Source organism: Hippopotamus amphibius, chromosome 13 (genome assembly GCF_030028045.1).
Source record: "Hippopotamus amphibius kiboko isolate mHipAmp2 chromosome 13, mHipAmp2.hap2, whole genome shotgun sequence".
Taxonomy (NCBI): Eukaryota; Metazoa; Chordata; class Mammalia; order Artiodactyla; family Hippopotamidae; genus Hippopotamus; species Hippopotamus amphibius.
Genome location: NC_080198.1, coordinates 18,352,878 through 18,372,416, shown reverse-complemented (window position 1 = coordinate 18,372,416; position 19,539 = coordinate 18,352,878). Strand labels below are relative to the sequence as shown.

Genomic DNA, 19,539 nt, shown 5'->3' with positions numbered 1-19,539 from the left:
GTCAATTTAAGCAAACACAACGTGACAATAACCTCCTTTCACCCAGGAAAAAAAAAATCATTGATAAAACTTTGCTTTATCTGCCTCTTTTTAAATGCCTCCATCTCCATGCTCTGGTCTTTTACTCATATTCTACGGCAGAAGACAATTATAGAAAGTCATTTAGGTCTGTTCAGTTTCACTATTCAAGTTTTTTGAAGAAGTCTCTGGTCTCCAGAGTCCAAGAAAGGCTCTAGCATGAAACAACGAGGCAGTGCTTCTCAGAGTACAACAATGTCAGGGGCTGATAAGTGTGGACTGAATTCTTGCTTGTGTGCTAAGCATGTCGCCTTCATCACAACACTGAATCCTCGCCAGCCTACATATGCAGATGTCATGATGACTTCTCGTCATTCTACAAGTGAGCAGCCCAGTGCCTACGGAGGTTTGATAAGGTGCCTCAGGCCACAAAAACGTGATTTGATACAGGTGACCTGAGACTTCCTGCTCTTTACTCCTCACTGCTAAACGGTCCAGTCAAGCTATATACACACTTACATATATATATTTAAAGCTCTTTATTGGCATATAATTGCTTTACACTGTTGTGCCAGTGTCTGCTGTACAACAAAGTGAATCAGCTGTATTTGTACGTATATCCCCATACCCCTCTCCCTCTTGAGCCTCCCTCCCACCCTCCCTATACCACCCCTCTCAGTCATCATCCATCATTGAGTTGATCTCCCTGTGTTATGCAGCAACTTCCCACTAGCTATCTATTTTACAGTTGGTAGTGTGTATATGTCAACGCTACTCTCTCACTTCGTCCCAGCTTCCCCTTTGCCCCCCCACCCCGTGTCTTCAAGTCTGTCCTCCATATCTGCATCTTTATTCTTGCCCTGTCACTGGGTTCATCAGTACCATTTTTTTAGATTCCATATATATGAGTTAGCATATGGTATTTGTTTTTCTCTTTCTGGCTTACTTCGCTCTGTGTGACAGACTCTAGGTCTATCCACCTCATTACAAATAACTCAATTTCATTCCTTTTTATGGCCAAGTAATATTCCATTGTATATATGTGCCACATCTTCTTTATCCATTCATCTGTTGATAGGCATTTAGGTTGCTTCCATGTCCTGGCTATTGTAAATAGTGCTGCAATGAACATTACGGTACATGTTTCTTTTTGGATTATGGTTTTCTCTGGGTATATGCCCAGTAGGGGGATTGCTGGGTCATATGGTAGTTCCATTTTTAGTTTTTTAAGGAACCTCCAAACTGCCTTCCATAGTGGCTGTACCAACACACATTTTTTAATGGACTTTTGTAATTGACTCTTGGCGTGTTCTCATCAAGGCTGTGGTTTTTGCTGAATCCTACTTTTTAATACAAGATTCTATCCATGTTACATTCTTGGAATAGTCTTTATATCAGATCAAGGTAGAGAAGGTCCTCACTAAAACCAACATGATCACGCGCAAGGAGAGCTCTATTCTGCTTAACATCTTAGGATGCTAATGTATCGGTGTTTGAAAGGAAATGTGTCAGCTTCTATGGAAACTGAGTTGCCTAATTTCTTAATGAAGGAGGCTAGATTCTCTGACCTTCAACATTCCTTCCAGCTGCTGGACGGTTTTATGAATATCCAGGTTTCAAAGTAAGAAAACAATGCTGTCAGAACTTCTGATAGTGAATGGTTGGCTGGCTTGCCAGTGCAAGGAAAGCCATTCTCCTGCAAGCCAAATCTGATCCGGACAGACACTAGAAAACACTAAAAAGCCTATACCTCATGTCTGAACCTCAGCCATCTTTAACCAACAAAACTGTGCTATATCCACAAATTCAATTCTAAAAGGACAAACAAGCCGAGATTTATAAGTGATCTGCCTTGTAAACAGATCCGTCTGTACCGGACTTGCTAATTCAAAGTTGAACTGGAAGCTGTAGCATCTACAGTTACTGTTTCTTAAAGTAGCATTGTGGGCGGCTCCCAGCAAAGCTGCAGCCGGCACCTTCTCTTCCCTGTTCCTCTAACAGATAGTTGTAGCAACTGGAAGGGAAGTGTTTGTAGTGAATTTCGATGAAGGAAACTTTTTTTTTTTTTTTTTTTACTGGTATCACACATATAGTACATTCTCACATCTTAAAAAAAAATCTTTTTACTTCCTCATGTTACAAACCCAAACCTTTCAACAGAACCCTTACCACACCCTCTCTCTGGAGACCAAGGCTGCTCATATAGTTAGGAGTGGACGTGGCCTCTGGGGAGAGGACATTTGGCAATACCCAGAGACATTTCTGGCTATTACAGCTGAGGGGGTGTTGATTGCATCAAGTGGGTAGAAGCCAGGGCTGGACAGGACAGTCCCCACAACAACTCACGATCAGGTCCAAAATGGTAAGAGTCAACGCTGAGAAACCCTGCGGTATACATGAAACAAACAACCCGAGAAGACTTATGATTTATTTAACCCACAAAGATTCACTGCACATCTCTTTTAACTGATAGGGATACAGCAGTGCTCATTCTAGACAAAGCCATTGTCCTCATGGAGTGTATGTTCTAGAACTGGCACCCCTGCCTCTCTAAAGTCCCCAGACTCCCGAAGGCAAAGAAACGATGTTTAGATCCTACACACGTTGTATGTGTCCATTCCTGGAAGGCTATACAGCTGAAGCTGTGGAAAATCACAGAATCGCGGAGCCAGGACCCATTTTCACATTCTTTGAATACTATGTCACCCTCTCACAGTATACAGCTGGAGGTGAGAACCCAGCAATGGAAAATAAATGCCTCCTGGATGGATCAGGTCAAGGGGTTTGAATTGCTCCACTAGGAGTTTCCCCTCTGATTTAATGACAGTAATGTAATAATGGCTGCCTTTTATTGAGCACGTACTATATGAGAGGGGTTTGCATACAGATCTCTAACCCTTAGAGGAGTCCTGCGAGGTTGGTATCACTATCTCCATCTACAGATTAGGAAACAAACTGTGAGCCTGTTTTTAAGTAGCAGATCTTTTCCTGGTCTCCCTGGCTCCGATGCCCACAATCTTCCTCTTGGATGAGGAGGCTTCTCAGTAAAACACCAAGCAGTCACTGTCAGCATGGGTGGTCACAGACAGCACATCTTCCGGCAAATCCCCCGCTCAGCCCTTTCTAGATTATCTACTCCCTCCTTGGGCCCAACCACTGCTCTTACCCATCACTCTCTCCTCCATCACCACCCATCTAGCCACACTGCTGGGAGGTTGAGGCAGGGAGAAGCAGAGACGCAGGACAGGGTTAGATGCCACCAGAATCCCTGGCAATAATGATACCCCAAAACATGATACAAGGAACACAACTCGGGAAGAACGCATCTACAATTCATCGTTTTCTGAGGCTGGACAGGAGAGGAAATCAATTTACCAAACAAAAGCCAAGCTGGGCTGTAGCAGGGAGGCAGGAAAGCAGAGGGGTTAAGAGGACGGTCTTTGAAACTGACAGAACCGAGTTCCAGCTCTGCCACCCACCAGCTGTGTGACAAGCCTGACTCTTCCGACCCTTGCTTCCCCTTTCTGAGAACGGCCTCTACCCCTCATTGCTTTGCTACTTAGACTGCAAGAGCTAATGCACGGAAAGCTTTCACACAGCACCTGGCATTCAGTAAGCAACCGCTGCCGTCGTCACCACCAACAGCAGCAACAGCAGAAGAGGACCAGAGGCGGAAGCCATTAGAACTAAGAGACACTGAGCGCATTTTCTAATCTGTGGGACAGAGAGCAAAAATCCCAAGAAGTCTGTGAGAGTGCCTCAGAGCTGAGAAGCTCCTGGATCCATCCTCAGACAAGAAAGCCCATCCCGTGCCAGTCTCTCTGGGCTTAAGGCCACAGCTTCCGTGAGCCGCTTCCACTTGGATGTGGCGAATCCAGAAGCTTTGATGGTTAAAGCAGAAGTGGGAAGAGATCCTTCCAGGTCTGCCAAGTAGATGATTAGTGTAAGATGTCAGGGGAACTCTTAATGTTACAAAATTCCCAAATCGAGCTTTATATTACCCCTGTGTGTCTTCAACTTAATAGCAGAATAACAGCAAATGCATCTTAAGATTCTCTATGTAAAACTGTTTAAAATCCCTTTCATTTGGGAGTTAGAAGGCAGGAAGTTCAATAAGTTGGACCAACTATTCAACGTAAATGGTTTCCAGGCACATAACCACCATTTACATGCAAAAATTTAATGTGCTATTTACAAATCATCTTTATCTACTCATTAAAGCAGGTTCCTAAGAATCTGCACAAGACAGAACTCATTTGGCTCATTTTAAGTCTGAGACACTTCAAAGCATTTTTATCCTCTCTTATTCAAGAGATACTTATTGTGCTCCCAGTAAGTGAACAGACCACATACGACGTGCTACGTGAATGCATTATTAATTAAACACCATGAGGTAAATAGCAGTTGCAATCCCACTCTGCAGATTAGCAAACTAATTCTGAGGGCAGTGACTTGCCCAAAGACTCACAGTTGGCTAGTGGGAGAGCTGATACTTGAACCAAGGGTTGCCTGGCAACCTTGCTCTTTGCCAGGAGCCTAAACTGATCACTTCCGGTGTGACCCCCACTCTGCTTGGTGCTGTGCACACAACACTGCACCAAACACATTCTCAACTCTCCTGCATCTTGCAACCCTTGTCCCTGACTTTCCAGCAGTCCAAATGTGCCTTCTCCACTGAATCCCACCCTTACAGAGATGGTTTCTGCAGGCTAAGCTCAGGAATAACATTCACGGGGACAGATGCCTTTGTAAGTACCTAAGGAAATTACCTTAACCATTACTTGGCTAGCTCTTAGCAGACCTCAGCACCACTTACCAGGGACCTCGATTCCTGGAGATGCTTCCTACAAAGGAAAGAAGCTGAAGAGGTTTCCCCAAACCCTGCCCACATCCATGCCACTTAAAGTGTAGTCCATTAACCAGCAGCATCACCTGGGAGCCTGTTAGAGCTGCAGAGTCTCCAGGCACCTGCTGAATCCCAGGTGATCTGTCCATATATTAAAGTCTGAGGTCTGTTGACTTCTATCATCTAAAGCAAATCACCGTAAGAAATGGGAAATAAAAGCTAACGAACTATAGACAGCATCATCAGAAAAATGTAAAAAAATCATTATTTTCACAGATGTATTTTTTCCACCACCCAAAGAGATGATTAAGATGGGTTGTCATTACATGCGAATAACAAATCCTATACAGGCACTTAAACATGGGCTTTCGGTTGGGCTCTCTTTCTCTGCCAGTTCTGAAGCAGGGAGTCCTTGGGTTGATTATCTCCTGTGACATGGGCCCCCAGTTTCCTTATTTGAGAAACTCAGTGGCAGCCCCAGATGACCTCTCAAGTCCGGTCCAGCTCCCATATCTGCGGATATGCAACATGGGAGAACAGTGTCCCGTTCACGGCTCATATGCACAGGGAAGCAGGGTACAGCAGGGTGAGGGATGCCATGCCTGGGGCCACACAGTCCTTGCTCCAAATCCTGTTAGCTGTGTGACCTCAGGCAACTTACTTCTCTGGGCCTTCCCTGTCTCACATGTAAAACGCTGCTGGTACACCCTACTTCAGTATTGGGAGGATTCTGTGGATATTTATGTACAGCTCCTGTCTAGTGCCCAGTGCCCTGAAATAAACAGCTGTGATGAGTAATAGGTTAAAGTGAAAAAAAAAGTTTAAAACTTTACATATGGTCCAGGAGAGCCAAGTGAGGGATACGCACGCCCAGTGCACACGCACACAATAAATGCTTGGTGAAAACATGAATGATACCTTCATCTTATAAGAGAGATCAGTTCATTTTAGTCAAGAGAATAACCTAAATGGGGAAAATTTTAAAGCCAGGGACACGTCTACTAAGAGCCAATCTTCTTGTTGAATCTACTAACACCAGGCTCAGCTGTCAGAGAGGAAATCTACACAAGCCCAGATACATGACGAAGGGTGTCCCTTGTATATCATGCAGTCCATTAAAGATGATTTCCTTTTAATCACTTTCAGATAGATCTGTGGCTTGTGGAGACACCAGCTTCCTGTTCGAGAAAGAGTCACCTGCAAAAATGGGCCAGGGCCTATTAATAACATTTCACAGTGCATCGACTGAAACTATCTACATAATCTAAATGCTTGATTTTTGCAGGTTTATTTGATTTTGATTTTTTCCTTGCTTCCATCTATTGTCACTCCTGGCCTAGGAGCTCCTTGATGGTAGCAACTGGGACTCTTTTCATCTCGATACCTAATTAATCCTTTACCGCATAGAGGTTGGGTGAAAGAAAAGTATAATAGTGAGAGCTGACACTGGAACTTGGAAAGGCTAGATTCTCAACTGTCATCATGCCAGGTCACTGAAGTCTTGCCAGCTGTCTTAGGTTTGGAAATAAGGAAATAGCATCTGTAATCCCGAAAGCAGAAAAATATATTTTTGAGAAGCTAGTATGTACCAGGTAAGGACTAGTAAGCTTTCTGAGTGAGGATGCTTAGGGCCTTTAGGCCTGTCTGTAGGAAGCAGCTACTGACCCACAGTTGGCCAGGGCTGTGAACCCCAAGGTCAGGGCCTTTCCCTGCCTAAAGTACCCAGAAACCCATCGCCTCTTACAGAAAATAAAATCCTGGCCATTAAGAGAGCTTGTGGGTTCAGAAAATCAAGAATGGGGAAAAAGAACAGGAAAAGTCGAGATGCCAGCCACTCTCTTCTTGTCACCTACAGCCTTCTCTGCCCTCACCTAGACCCAGCAGGCCACTCTGGGATGATCAAGGATGATTTGCGGATCCTCTTTGTCAAGCCTGGTCCCACGCCGCCCCCACCGTGTGTGTTATTACGGAGCCACCGCTGGAACGCACTGGAACTCATTCCACCTTGGAAGGTGAGTCCCTCGAGAACTCAGTCCCTCGCTGAACGCTTCACTGGTGCTACTGAAGCAGACGGTCTATGACCTCCTGGGAGGCCCAGGCCCATGTTGTCATCTGTGCATTCTCAGCACCTACAATACTGACTGGCAACTAACAGGCCCAATTAATCTGATCAAAAAACAGAGCAATAACTGTGAAGTTTTAGCATCTAAGGCATTTGTTACAAATGTACACTCTACCCCGGAGGTCTGATGGAGAGGTCTGGGGCAGGGTTGGGAGCCTGTATTTTTTAACACCAACTGGGTGGAGCTAAACCCTGATGAGGTGCTGTTGCTGGGTGATGTAGTGAGGGCTCACCTTTGTGATGAAAAACACAAGAATACGAATACTAAGCACCTACTACGCACACACCGTAAGGTCCACTTCTGGACAATTATGTCTCATGGTCAAAAGGGAGGGACAAAGGAGGAATCAATCATCCTTAATACAAATACAGGCTATAAAAATGCTATAGGAACACAAGGGAGGTGGACTTAATCCTGCCTGGGCCCAGGGCTATTTAAGCAATTACAGAGTTCGCATCTCAGGAAGGCCTCAAAGGATGCGTGGCAGCTTTTTAGGGAGACAAAGCAGGGAAGGGCATCCCAAGCAGGAACATCACGAGACAGATGTCAGAGGTTGGCAAGTCCACGGTTTATCCAGGAGAAGGGCCAGGTGTCTGCTGTTACCAGAGAGAATGGACAGACTGAGTGGTATAAGGGAGTTGGGGAGATGTAGGTGATGAGGCTAAAAAGGAGGTGGGTTTCTCATTAAAAAGAGCAATATAGAAGTTTGTACCATAAGCTGCAAGCCTATGGTTTTCTCTTTTCTTTTTTTTCAAAGCCGGGGAATGCTTTTTTCAAATGAACATGGCCCATTTCTGAAAACAAACAACAACCAAACCAATCAGAGCTGCTCTGGTAGAAGCAGAGGTGGAGATCCTCAATTCCACCTGTGTGGAGCACACAGCCTGGCGAGACTGGCCCCTTAGATGGTGAGAGACACAGAGTAAAAATCCACTGCTGTAGCAGAGGAGAGGCGCAGGGGAGTTCTGGAGGGACCAGATCAGGTGTTGTTTAGAAGGCCAGCCCTGCAGTCCACCTAGGTAGGGGATGCCTGGAGAAGGGACAGGCTTGAGAGCAGGCAGGCTAGCATGTGACTGGGACTGGAGTGGACCAGGATGTGCAGAGGAAGGGACACGGGGAGGAGGGGACAACTTAGGCTTGGAGCAACGTGAAGTACAGAACTGGCAGGGAAGGGTGTTTGAGAGAGAAGGAGATCCCAGGTAGAATGGTGGTGTTGTTGACCATGACATGGTAGGGCGTGTGTGCCCAGAATTCAGGAGAGAGGTCAGGGCTAGGATGCAGATTTGCAAATGATAATTAGAGTAACATGAGCCACCACAGGAGACGGGAAAGTCACTGGGGGTAGGATTCAACAGTCCCCTAAATATTTAGTGTGGGCTGAGCTGTCCTAGGCTCTGATCTAGGAGCTGAGGGCAGAGCAGCAGGGAAAAGAACCGTGGGAAGCATACACTCTAGTGAGAGAAGATAGACAAAAGATGCTAATCTTATGGAAACAATAAAACAGGGGCAGGGGCTCAGGGACTGTGTCGGGAGATGCGGGTCATTTTGCATCAGCGGTCAGGGAAGGCTTTGCTGAGAAGATGACATTCAAGCAGAGACTGGAAGGAGGAGAAGCACAGACCTAGCAGATGACTGAGGGAAGAGCATCCCAGGAGGAAGGACTCTCAGTCACAAAGGCCCAGGCTTGGGATGATGGAGAAAGAGCCAGGGGGCCAGCAAGCTAGAAGGGCACGTGCAGGAAGGAGAGTGACAGAGAGACAGCAGGAGAAAGGTGTACCACGCAGGGGCAGGAAATGCTGCAGGGTTTCATGGGCTATGATAAGCACTCTGGCTTTTGCTCGGTGAGAACCGGGGAGCAGAGAAGTGACATGCTTTAACTGCGGTATTTAAAGGGTCCGCTTTGACTGCTGTGATGGGAATGAACTGTACGGGGCAAGAGCAGAAGCAGGGAGAGCAGGTAGGATGCTCTACCTTCATCCAGGTGACAGATGTGGTGTGGTCCAAGGTCTGGGGTGGAGGCGGTGAGAATAAATTGGATTTTAGGTACATTTTTGAGGGTAGAATCAATAGCATTTGTTGATAATGGATGTGGTGGGAGGGAGAAGGATGGGGAAGGGGATAAAGAAAGGGGGGAGGGAAGGAGGAAGAGGAGAGCCACAGATGACTCCGAGATTGGGAGGGGGTGGTGAACAACTGGCAGGATGAAGCTGCTAGTAACTGCTCTGGTCTGAGATGGGACAGATGGAGGAGGCAAGATGGGGAGGGCTGCTGAGGAAGTGGTCTGGTGTGTGCTGAGGTGGGATGTGTATTAGGCATCCACATGGAGACGGAGAGGAGGAGTGTGAGGTTTTGGGAATCACCATCACAGAGATGGAGCCGAAAGCCTTGTCACTGGATGACATCACTGGTGTGGATGGGAGCAAGAAAAGGACCGAGCACTGAGTCCCTTAGATAGAACTCAGAGGAGAGGGAGGTCACCATGAGATGAAAACAAAGCAGTCAGAGGCACACAACCAAGAGTGGCCTCCAACAATCAAGACAGGGCAGAGTTTTAAATATCCGGAAAAGGGGAAGAAAGCTCTTCATCTTACCCCCCACATGCTTAAATCCTTAGCCATACAGTCTAATTAAAAAACAAAAAAACAAATAAGGACTTAACTGGAGTTTACTACTGACACTGCAAATAACTCTATTGGGCGGGGGGGGGGGGGACTCTCAAATGCATCCCTGATGGATGCCGGCTTCCTAACACTGAATTCAGACAAGCTGCTGTGGGGACCGTTGATGGGGGACGGGTGGTAATTAGGGAGCACTGGATGATAATGTTAGTAGTTAGCATTTACTGAACACTCATTCTATGCGAGGACACTTGCTGGTGTTTTACATTCATGGCACTCATGTAACCCTCAGAACAGCCCTACCAAATATATCCTATGATTATTTATCCACATTTCACGAACCCTGCAAGTGAGGCCTAGGGAGGCTAGATGATCTGTTCATCATCTCACAGCAGGCTGGAAGGTGGGACAGGCCAGGAGGTAGGTGCCAAAGACTTTCAAGTAGCAGGAGACCTTTGGATGGTGCGGTTCTCAAGACTGACGTAAATGGCGGCAGACATTAGCTACCCGGGGTGAAGGATGCCTTGGAGGGCTCTCCTGAGAGCCTTACCACCCTCTCCACAATCACGTTTCTCTGGGGGAGAAAAGATACAGGGCAACCTCCCGAACACAATGTGTTCACAACCCCAAGGGGAAGGGGGCACCCTACATTTCCAGAAAAGTAGAGCAAGTTCAGTAAAAGCTATGGGATGGCTGATCAGGCAAACTAAATGCACATGTGCAATGCTGGAACTAAATATTATTTTTAAATTAACATAGTCATTAGTGCTGAAGATCTGGACACGGTGGCAGTAACATTTCATTTGATTACTGGCTTTCAGAGAACGAAAATGTGCAAATACACAGGAGAAAAGCTACAGTCTGTCTTCATTGAAGTTACCATAGTCGTATCTTAAAAGATACTAGACATTCTTGAAAAGTTGTGTTAAGCTACGAAGATATATTTACAACACAGGGAATAGAGTCAAAATTTTATACTTACTATAAATGGAGTATCACCTTTAAAAATTATGAATCACTATACTGTATACACTGTGTAACTTACATAATATTGTACATCAACTATACTTCCAAAAAAAAAAAAAAAAAAAGGATACCAGATAGTCTTAGGCCATTCTTAAAAAGTCATGCGCCTGTAAATAGGCTAACTTTTGGCCTGTTTATAAACAAACTCTCTTGATACTGTTTTCAGCAGCCCACAGTATCCAATGGTCCAGAGGTCCAGGTTTAACACCTTGAAAACAGATACCAGGTAACAGCAATTACAACACACCTCTGAAAACAAAGACACACATGATTTCATTTCGCTACCGTTTGCGAAAACCATTCTTGTTATGACAGTAAAACGCTCTCTTAGCATCTCATAACGAAAGTGAAAACGTTTTGAAAAAACGGGACTCACTGTATCTCCCCCACCCCCTAACTTCTCTGTGTCCCTGGAAAGGACAATGACTCTGTCAGCTCCTATAGATGTGTGCTAATTCCAATAGGAAGAAAGGAATGAGCTTGTCTTCCTAAGAAGAAATGAATATCACTTTTTAAAAATCTTGCAGGCATTTTATGCAAGGCTTGTGAAAACCAGATTTGCATCTATTGAGTAAATCTCACAGAAAACTGTCACATCAGTGTTTTCCTAACACTTAACGATTCAGTAGATACAGTGTCATCAAAACTTCCATAAGCTCTTGGGACAACCTTGAAGTGTCATCTTGGGCACCAGCTGCACGACAGATACTAAGTAGGGGCTTTGCAATTCACCCATTTATTCATTTGTCAAAAATTTCTTGTGCTCCTAACTAGGTGCCAGGCACAAAGTTCCTGCTCTCTGGCCAGTAACAGAGGGAGACGTGTTGAGGGATTGAGACACTGAAAATACACAGTTTCCTACACAACCCAACTCTGTAGCACTATAAACATTAAGAAGAAAAACAGGGAGGACAGGCGTGAGGGGAGGGACGGGGTTGCTAATTTAGATGCGGCAGACATGTAAGGCATTTCTGAGAAGGTACCAGAGCTGTCCCCTGAGAAAGCTATAACTGTCCCCACTTTACTAACAAGGCTCACCACCGAATCCCCAGCGCCTAGCAGGCGTGTGGGTCCACAGCAAGTGCTCAAGAAATAGTTGCCCAGCGGATGAGAAAGCACTCGACGAGGCGTCCAAGGCAGCCTCGGGGGTCAGGGTGGGTAGCCGCCCGCTCTGCCCTAGTAATACCACCGCCGCACACTTCCCAGGGGGCCGGTCCACTTTCCCGAGCGCTGTCACAGCGAGGGCGGTGTCCCGAGTTCCCCAAGAGCCCCGTGGGGGTGGCCGGGACAGCATCCCTCTCCCCACTTTACAGCGAGGACCCCTCACCCCCGCCAGGCCCGGCACCTCCCACCGCCCAGCCAGGATGCCCGCCCGCCGGCGTTTCTTCTTCGGAGGGAAATAAAGGGGGAAAGCGCTACCGAAACTTTGGGGGACCGCGCGCTTTCTCGCCCGGCCGGGAGGCGAGGCCGCCCGACAGCCGCTCGCGCCGGCCCCCACCTCGGCGTCCGAGCCGGCTCTGCGCGAGCTCGCGCGGCGCGGCCGAGGCCCGGGGCGGGGCGGGGGCGGGAGCGAGGGGGGACCGGGGCGGGCGGGCGGGCGCGGGGGCCGGGCCGCCGGAGCGCCCCCGGCCCGCGGCGGGGAGGCGGGCGCCGAGACAAAGCGGCGGCGGCGGCGGGCCCCGCGCGCCCCTCACCTGTCGAGCCAGAAGGTCCAGGGCGAGTGCAGCGGGACCTCGCCCGGCTCCGGCCGCAGCGCCGACAGCTGCTGCAGGCCCAGAGGCGGCGCGGTGCTGGCGGCGGCGGCGGCGGCGGCGGCGCGGGGCCCCGGCGGCTCCCCGGCCCCGGCGGGGGGCGCGGCGGCCGGGGGCATCGCCATTTTCTCCGCCCCGCCTGCCAGGCCGGCGGACGCGCGGACCGCGGGGCGAGCGGCGGCTGAGTCACCCCGGCCCCCGCCCGCCCCCCGCCGCGGCCGCCCCGCCCCGCCCCGCGCGCGCCCCGCCCCGGCCCGGCCCTGCCCTTCGCCCGCCCGGCCTGAGAGCCGCGCAGCCGGGCCAGTTGGGCCGCGCAGCCGGGCCTGTCGGGCCGCCGAACAAAAGCACGGCCCAGGCGAGTCGGGGGCCGATGCGGCGCAGGCACCGACCCCGCGGGCTGGGACCCACGGACGCGCGGGCCGGAGGGAGGGCAGAGCGGCGGCGGAGGCGGATTCCAGGCTACGGGGGCGGGGGGGACAGAGCAAGGGTCAAGCGGTGGGTTCTGCAGCCAGACAGGGGGTGAGCAAAGTGGATGATGGGTGGGCTACAGAAAGATGGAGGGATGGATGAATGGTCCAGTGGATGGAGTCCCAGACCCACATGGTGGGAGAGGAGGAGGGGTGGGTCGACATACCAGCAGTCTGAAGGATGGGTGGGAAAGCTGGCAGATGGTTGGAGGAGGGGTGGAGGGATGGAAGGGCAGATGGAAGCACAGTTGGATATGAGAGACAGATGCCCGGGGAACCGCTGGCCAAGTGAATAGAGGCTGGAGTGCCCAAGAGTGCAGGAAGAAAGGGTGAGACAGACAGAACCAGGACCACTGACCAGGGCACGAAGTTGTTACAGGTCAGTTTTGCACGTTTCCTAACTCAGCTGATTTGAACGGACCACCAGGTGCCCAGAGTGTGACCAACTTTAAACGAGGGTGCCCAAAGTCAGCCCAAGTTCTCCACATTTGCCCAAAAGCACCCACAAGGAAGGAGGAGGAAACTGGGCATCAGGAACCCAGCCCTCTGCTTTCTGCACCTTTGAATACAGAGGAAGCCCCTATGGCCATAAAATTCCTGAGCCTCCTAGCACCGCCTCTTGGCAAGTGTCTGTCATTCTCTCTTTCAAAAGAAAAGGAGAGGCATGAGGGTATGTGAACACACATGTCATAACTGGCATGGACATGGACACCCTCCTTAAACTTGAATTTCTGGATAGTACCCCTCTGTCCTTTACCAGCTGTGGATGTAGATATCTCCTCAAAGATTTTCTATCTGGCCTGACATACTTTCGGCTCTTAGCCTGAGCATCTCTGGGATGGGCTAAAACAGGATGGGTTCGGCGCTTTCACAGGCACTGTAAACACCTGTTATGAATCCCAGGGTAGGTGTCTTCCCTAAAAGGTATCCAAGTTCAGACAGAATGACAGCAATAAAAACAAGACTGCTATCCCTGCTTCGAACATAATTTTTATACAACATGTGATGCTAGAAGCAGTGACATATTTAAAAGTCCTTCCAATGCTGAGACACAAGGGGCCCTTTTGGTTAAATGCATTTTTTTGATTAATTTCTCCTTTTATTTTTTCAAGAAAATGCATATATGGTAGTGTTTAAGCTATTCTGAGCACTTTATCATTATTAACTCATTTAATCCCCACAAAATCCAATGGGGAAGATACTACTATTAGCACATTTAATAGATGAGAAGTGGAGAAGTTAAATTAACCCCAAGGTCACCCAGCTAAGAAGTGACAGAGCCAGGATTCGAACATACGTATTCAGACTCCGGAGTCTAGGCTTCTAACTGCCAGTCTCTACTACCTCTTTAACTGGAAAACGAACAGGTCCACAGAGTAAAAAGAAGGAAATGACTAGTAAGTCTCCCTCCCTCCCAAGGCTATCAATCTTCTTGCCCAGAGGAAACCACTGTGAACAGTTTCCTTTTGGAAAAATGCAAGTATGAACATAAGAGCATATATCTAGATACATAAACTGTATTCCTACCTGTATCTTTTATAAAGAAATAGAAGCATTTTATACCATTGCTTCACCTCCTTATCTTAATTAACATGACATATCTGAAGACTTTCATATCAAAACATATAAATCTACTTCATTTTAAGGACTGCAAAGTACCACTCTAAAGAAGTACTGTAATTTAATTCACTAGCCCTCAAGGTTTATTTGGTTTGCAGTCATTTTTGCTGATAAATAATGCTACCATAAGCATTTTTATACTTAATGTCTTTCCTCAGCTGCACAAGCTTATTTCAGAGTAAGTTTGGAGAAGAATTTTTGCCTGAGTCTAAACTTTTGATCCACGTTGCTAAATTACAATGCAAAATGGTTACATACATTTATATATAATTGACTTATAAATAATGGCTGATTCCGAAATTTTTTATTTACTTAGTGACATCTTTAATCTTGATATAAAATTCTAAGGCATTGGTAGAAAGGGAGTTTTTGCTTTCTAATGATTAGAACTAGTCAAACCGTCAAGTTTAGCTTCTTCCTTACGCCCTGTAACAATACTCTCAGCAAGAAAGGCATATTTTAAAAGTTTGATCTGCAGTTTCTAAAAGAGAGTATGCACCACATGATAAATTACTTTCAGAATTTAGAACTAGGAGCAGTCTGGCAATTTGTCCTCATGGAAGATCAAGTATGCACCTCCCTCTCTTTTTGCTTTGGCTTCCAGGATGCTCGAAATTACATCTGATGTTCAATCACAACATCAGTATTGACCCATGAAAAGGCATCACTATTTTTATATCACTATATTCCTATTTTTATTTTAATGATTCAGTTGCACACGTGCACCTCACACTGTGAATCCCTCAAATCTATTCTGGAAGTAGGTGATCTATAAAAAATGTAAAATTTAAATCACCTTCAGATTAAGAAAAGAGGTCAGGTGACATGACTAAGGTGAGAAGCAAGGAGAGTACCACAGGCATTACTTTCATTCCCTTCCCGTTTGAAACGTGTAAGAGACTTCACTATCGTTATCGCTCTTCAGAATCATCCTTAGAAGATAATAAATGAGGCAAATTCCCCTCATCCTTCCCACTTTGCAACTGGGCAGCAGGAATTCCAGTTTCAGTGTAGAAAAGGAACTTGGGGATTATCTACACACACCCATCATATTACAAATGAGGAAACTGAGGCCCAGAGAGGTGAGGTGACTTACCCGAGGCCACAGCTCTACGAAATAACAGAGGCAGGACTAGGACGTGGGTAGCTTGAGATCCAGGCCAACGTGTTCTCCCACTGCATAACACACAACTCAGACGGCTTGGGGTGGCAGGAGGGAGGAAGAGGTGACCCCACAGCCCCTAGCAACAAAAACAACAAAAAAAAACTTGAGGCACTCATAAATAATTAAGCAATTAGCTGCAGCAGCTACTCCCCTCCCTTCCAACATCCAGTCACCAAGGCAACTTGGGCAGGGTGCCTGCTGGTTGCCTAGTAACAGTGTGGTCTGCTCCCCTGACATGCTCCCTAGGCATCAAAAGATATGAGAGCTGGGAAGAGCCTTAGATAGGGACCACTATTCCAACACCTTCATTTTCCAAATGGGGAAATGGAGGCCCAGAGAAGCCGAGGAAGCTGCCCAAGGTCACACAGCTACTCAGAGGCACAGCCAGGCTCCACTTCCAGTTGCTTTCCATTGCACTATGGCTGCCTCAGGGACACTGCAGATGGAGAAGAGGAGATTTCTCCACAGTTTGCAGACGAGTAAGAGAGTAAGATGGAGAGAGCAAGCAAGAAAGAGACAGAGACCTTGCGCTCTCAAATGCAATTAACAGGAGCTGGTAATCCCATCAGCCCAACTTTCATCATCACCATGGCAACATGGGTGAGGTGGGTACCAGTTGCCTAGTAACAAGTGGTCCTCTGTCTTCCACTCACATCTGGCTCCCTGGGAGTCACAGGAACAGTAGAATAGAAGGGAAAGCAGGGATCTGAATTCAGTCTCCTCCTTTGACCAACGTGGAACCTGAGGTTCACAGTCACTGTACAAGGTGACAGAGCCACAGAGCTAGCTAGTGACAGGGATTCACTGTGGGTCAGCCAGCCTTTCTTGAATTCACTCCATTTATTGCTGTCACAGCACTGTGGAAAGGGAAGCTTCACTCAATAAAGTCAAAACATGGCCAGGGAATGGCAAGTGGTCCTCGGGAGGTATTTCTACTGCTTGTCTGAATACTGGCGATTCCACACACGAAGCCTGGCACACAAGGGGCACTCTGCACAGCACGAAACACAGGGTCTCTACAGTCAGAACACCTGAGTCCAAAACCAGTTCTCCCCAAACATGGAAAGTGTCTTATCCCTCTACACCTCTGTCTCCACATCTGAGAAATGGGCATCCTGAGAGTCTCTACCTCTCAAGATGTCATTAGGATTAAATGAGAAAGCGTGCACATCAAGTGCCGGGTATACAGTAAAGATGTAGTAAATGTTAAGTATTCACTGATTCCACTTTCAGTAAATATTTGTGGCATGTCTGCCATGTAAATGCCACTGTTCTAGGCTCCTGAGATTCATTTGCGAGCAATACAGACAAAAGAAACCCCTATTTCAGGAAGCACACTTTCCAACGGAATAAATATTATATATATATACACACACACACATACACATACATATATACACACATACATATATCTATTTCAGTGTTTGTTGAATGGGTGGAGAAACTCATTGGCAGTATGCTATGTTTATGTTACCGGGCTCCTTCTCTAAGACTGAGAAGTTTCCTGTTTACAGGGTGTGATGCTATAAATATGCAGGCCTGTCTTGTATGTGGAAACTCCCGTTTTCCTTTCTTTTAAAATCTCAGAGGAAAAAGGAAGGCAGTGGCCACTAGATGGCAGACCTCAGTCTCCCCAGATACAGGGCCTGGAGGCACAGGCCGGGGCACAGACCCTGACATACACGTCCAGCAAAGGCAAGGGCTGCAGCTGGTCCATCCCAGGGCAAGGCTAGGAGGGGTGGGAGAGACCAGAAACGCCTCTGGGACACTGCGGGTGTCAGGGGAGGCCGCAGTGTGGTGTAAGACTCTTACAGTCTCATTCTTGTGGTCAGTGAGACTGAATCCTGCCTTAACCAAGAGCTGCCCCGTAAGCTGTGTGACCCAGGGAAGTTTTATTCACCCTGCCGAGCTCCAGATTCCTCCTGCGGAACAAAGAGATACTAACAAGAGCTCCCTCTTGCTGCTGCTTTGAGGCATGCATAAGAAAACACGTCTAAGGCACCTTGCAAGCTGCGCAACGAAAAAGCTCAAGTAATGTTATGGAATCTAAAAGACCCCTGAAGGTCTGGTTCAGGGTTGCAAGTGGAAGAGAGAGGGGTAAGGGAAAGAGCACGTATTAAAGCCTTTGCAATGAGAAGACGGAGGTCCTCCCAGTCACTGGGCTTGGAAACTGTGGCACCGAGGTTCGGCTGTCCCACCCTCCACCTCCCTATCCACCCGTCAGCCCCCGAGTCCTTGTTCTGTTCTTCCTGCCCTCGCGCCGGTCTTCCCTCTATATTCTCAGGGGGAGCACCCGCTCCCGGTCCTCACCTGCTGAGGTCCCGTGAAGCACACTAGTCTCCCTGCTTCCAGCACGGGCCCCTCCAACCCACTGTGGCACAGCAGCCTGAGCCACTACCCCCAAACACCCATTTGGTCATGTCTAAAGTGCTCCACTGTCTTCTTACAGCTCTTGGGAGAAAGTTCAGACTCTTTCCGGTGGCCACCAGGGCTCAGTATCTTCTGGCTCCTTCCCGCCTTTCCAGCTCCGTGGCTGTGCGCTCCCACTGCTGCGAGTGTCTCTGCAGCCTCGAGGCATCGTCACCTGCTAAATTCTGTCCTGAGCCTGCAGCCCCTCTGCTCTGCATGGCTGCCCGCTTCTCCCTCAGGCCTCCCGCTCTAGAGCAAGTCCTCTCCATCCCTGATCATTTCCTTCCCAGCCCATGTCACAGCCACCCTGCCTCCTACATCAGAATATCTGGTCCAGGACGGCCAGGCCCCTCTTCTTCACCGCTGTGCCCTGGTGCCCAGCCCAGGGCTGGCCACGTGGATGACACATCACCAAGGTCTGTTAAGTAAACGAACCGGGTATACAACAGCTGTTGATCGAAAGGAACAGCCTGTGAATTCATCTCCCAGTTTCTAGACTTTCTCCCCGGTCAATGTAGCCTTTGTGTAGATGGCATATCAGTCTTCCTAAAAAGCACCGTTGTCCTGTTACCTGTATGCTCAAAAGCCCGAACAAATGGCTAAATGGCTGTCTGTCTCCTCAAACTGAGGTCTGAGATCTCCAGTCTAGCATTTGAAATCCTTTCCACCCAACCCACCTTTCCAAATGTACCTGCAAGTTTATTTCCAAATACATTCGGTCATATATGTATATATACCTATATTTACATATACATGGAAATAGAGGAATATATATGAAATGTGTTTGGAAACGTACATACTTGGACACACCCTCCTTCCCTTGGCGAGTCCTCATTTCTGCCATGACGTGCTCCTGAGAGCAGGCCTGTGACCTCCTCCTCTGCCAGGTCCTAGTACAGCATCCAGCACATGGGAGACTCAAGCGTACTGCATCAGTGACCTGTCTACTCCCCACCCGGTCAACACACTGTGTGCACTCACATTTCCACACTCTCACCTGAGATCTTTCCTCTCTTCCCTGACCATCCAAACTCTCTAACCATCCTTCAAGGGCCAGAGCAAGATTCCACTGCAAGGGATGAGTCACCACACACACTCCAGAAAGGGGCAGGAAATCCAGACTTCCGGAAACACGGCTGAGCAGGTGCCCAAACTCCTTTTCTCAGGAACCCTCTTGCCCTGGCAGCAGGAAAGCTGGGACGTAACCATGCTTTTCCTTGGTTAGGAAAAGAGTCCCAAGGACTTGAGAAGCACTGGTTGTGTGGCCACTCTGAGAACTGAAATGAAGGACTTCTGCTGTGGCCGCACAGTATTTCACTGATTGCAGGAACAATGGTTCGTATACGCACCTCCTACTGTTGGGCGTTTAAGTTGTTACCAAGGTTTGTCTCCACCCGGTGCCCTCCCCCCCCCGGCAATAAATATACGCAGCAAACCACTGGCTCCTTATCGATGAGTAGTTATTAACAATCCCCCAGGCCAATCAATCAACCAGA

General features: G+C 48.0%; 1 protein-coding gene across 3 annotated transcripts in view; it reads right to left on the bottom strand.

The window, feature by feature from the left end:
• The window catches only part of EIF4E3 (eukaryotic translation initiation factor 4E family member 3), a 63,371-nt gene extending 50,843 nt beyond the window's left edge, over positions 1-12,528 (bottom strand). For 2 of the 3 annotated variants that reach the window (XM_057705394.1, XM_057705395.1), the window contains exon 1: positions 12,326-12,519. In XM_057705394.1, the coding sequence (XP_057561377.1) occupies positions 12,326-12,507 (182 nt within the window). In that variant the 5' untranslated portion in view covers positions 12,508-12,519. Of the gene's footprint in view, positions 1-12,325 lie in introns of all 3 variants that reach the window. The other variant, XM_057705396.1, reaches the window with a different exon arrangement.
• Between the last annotated feature and the right edge of the window lie 7,011 nt (positions 12,529-19,539).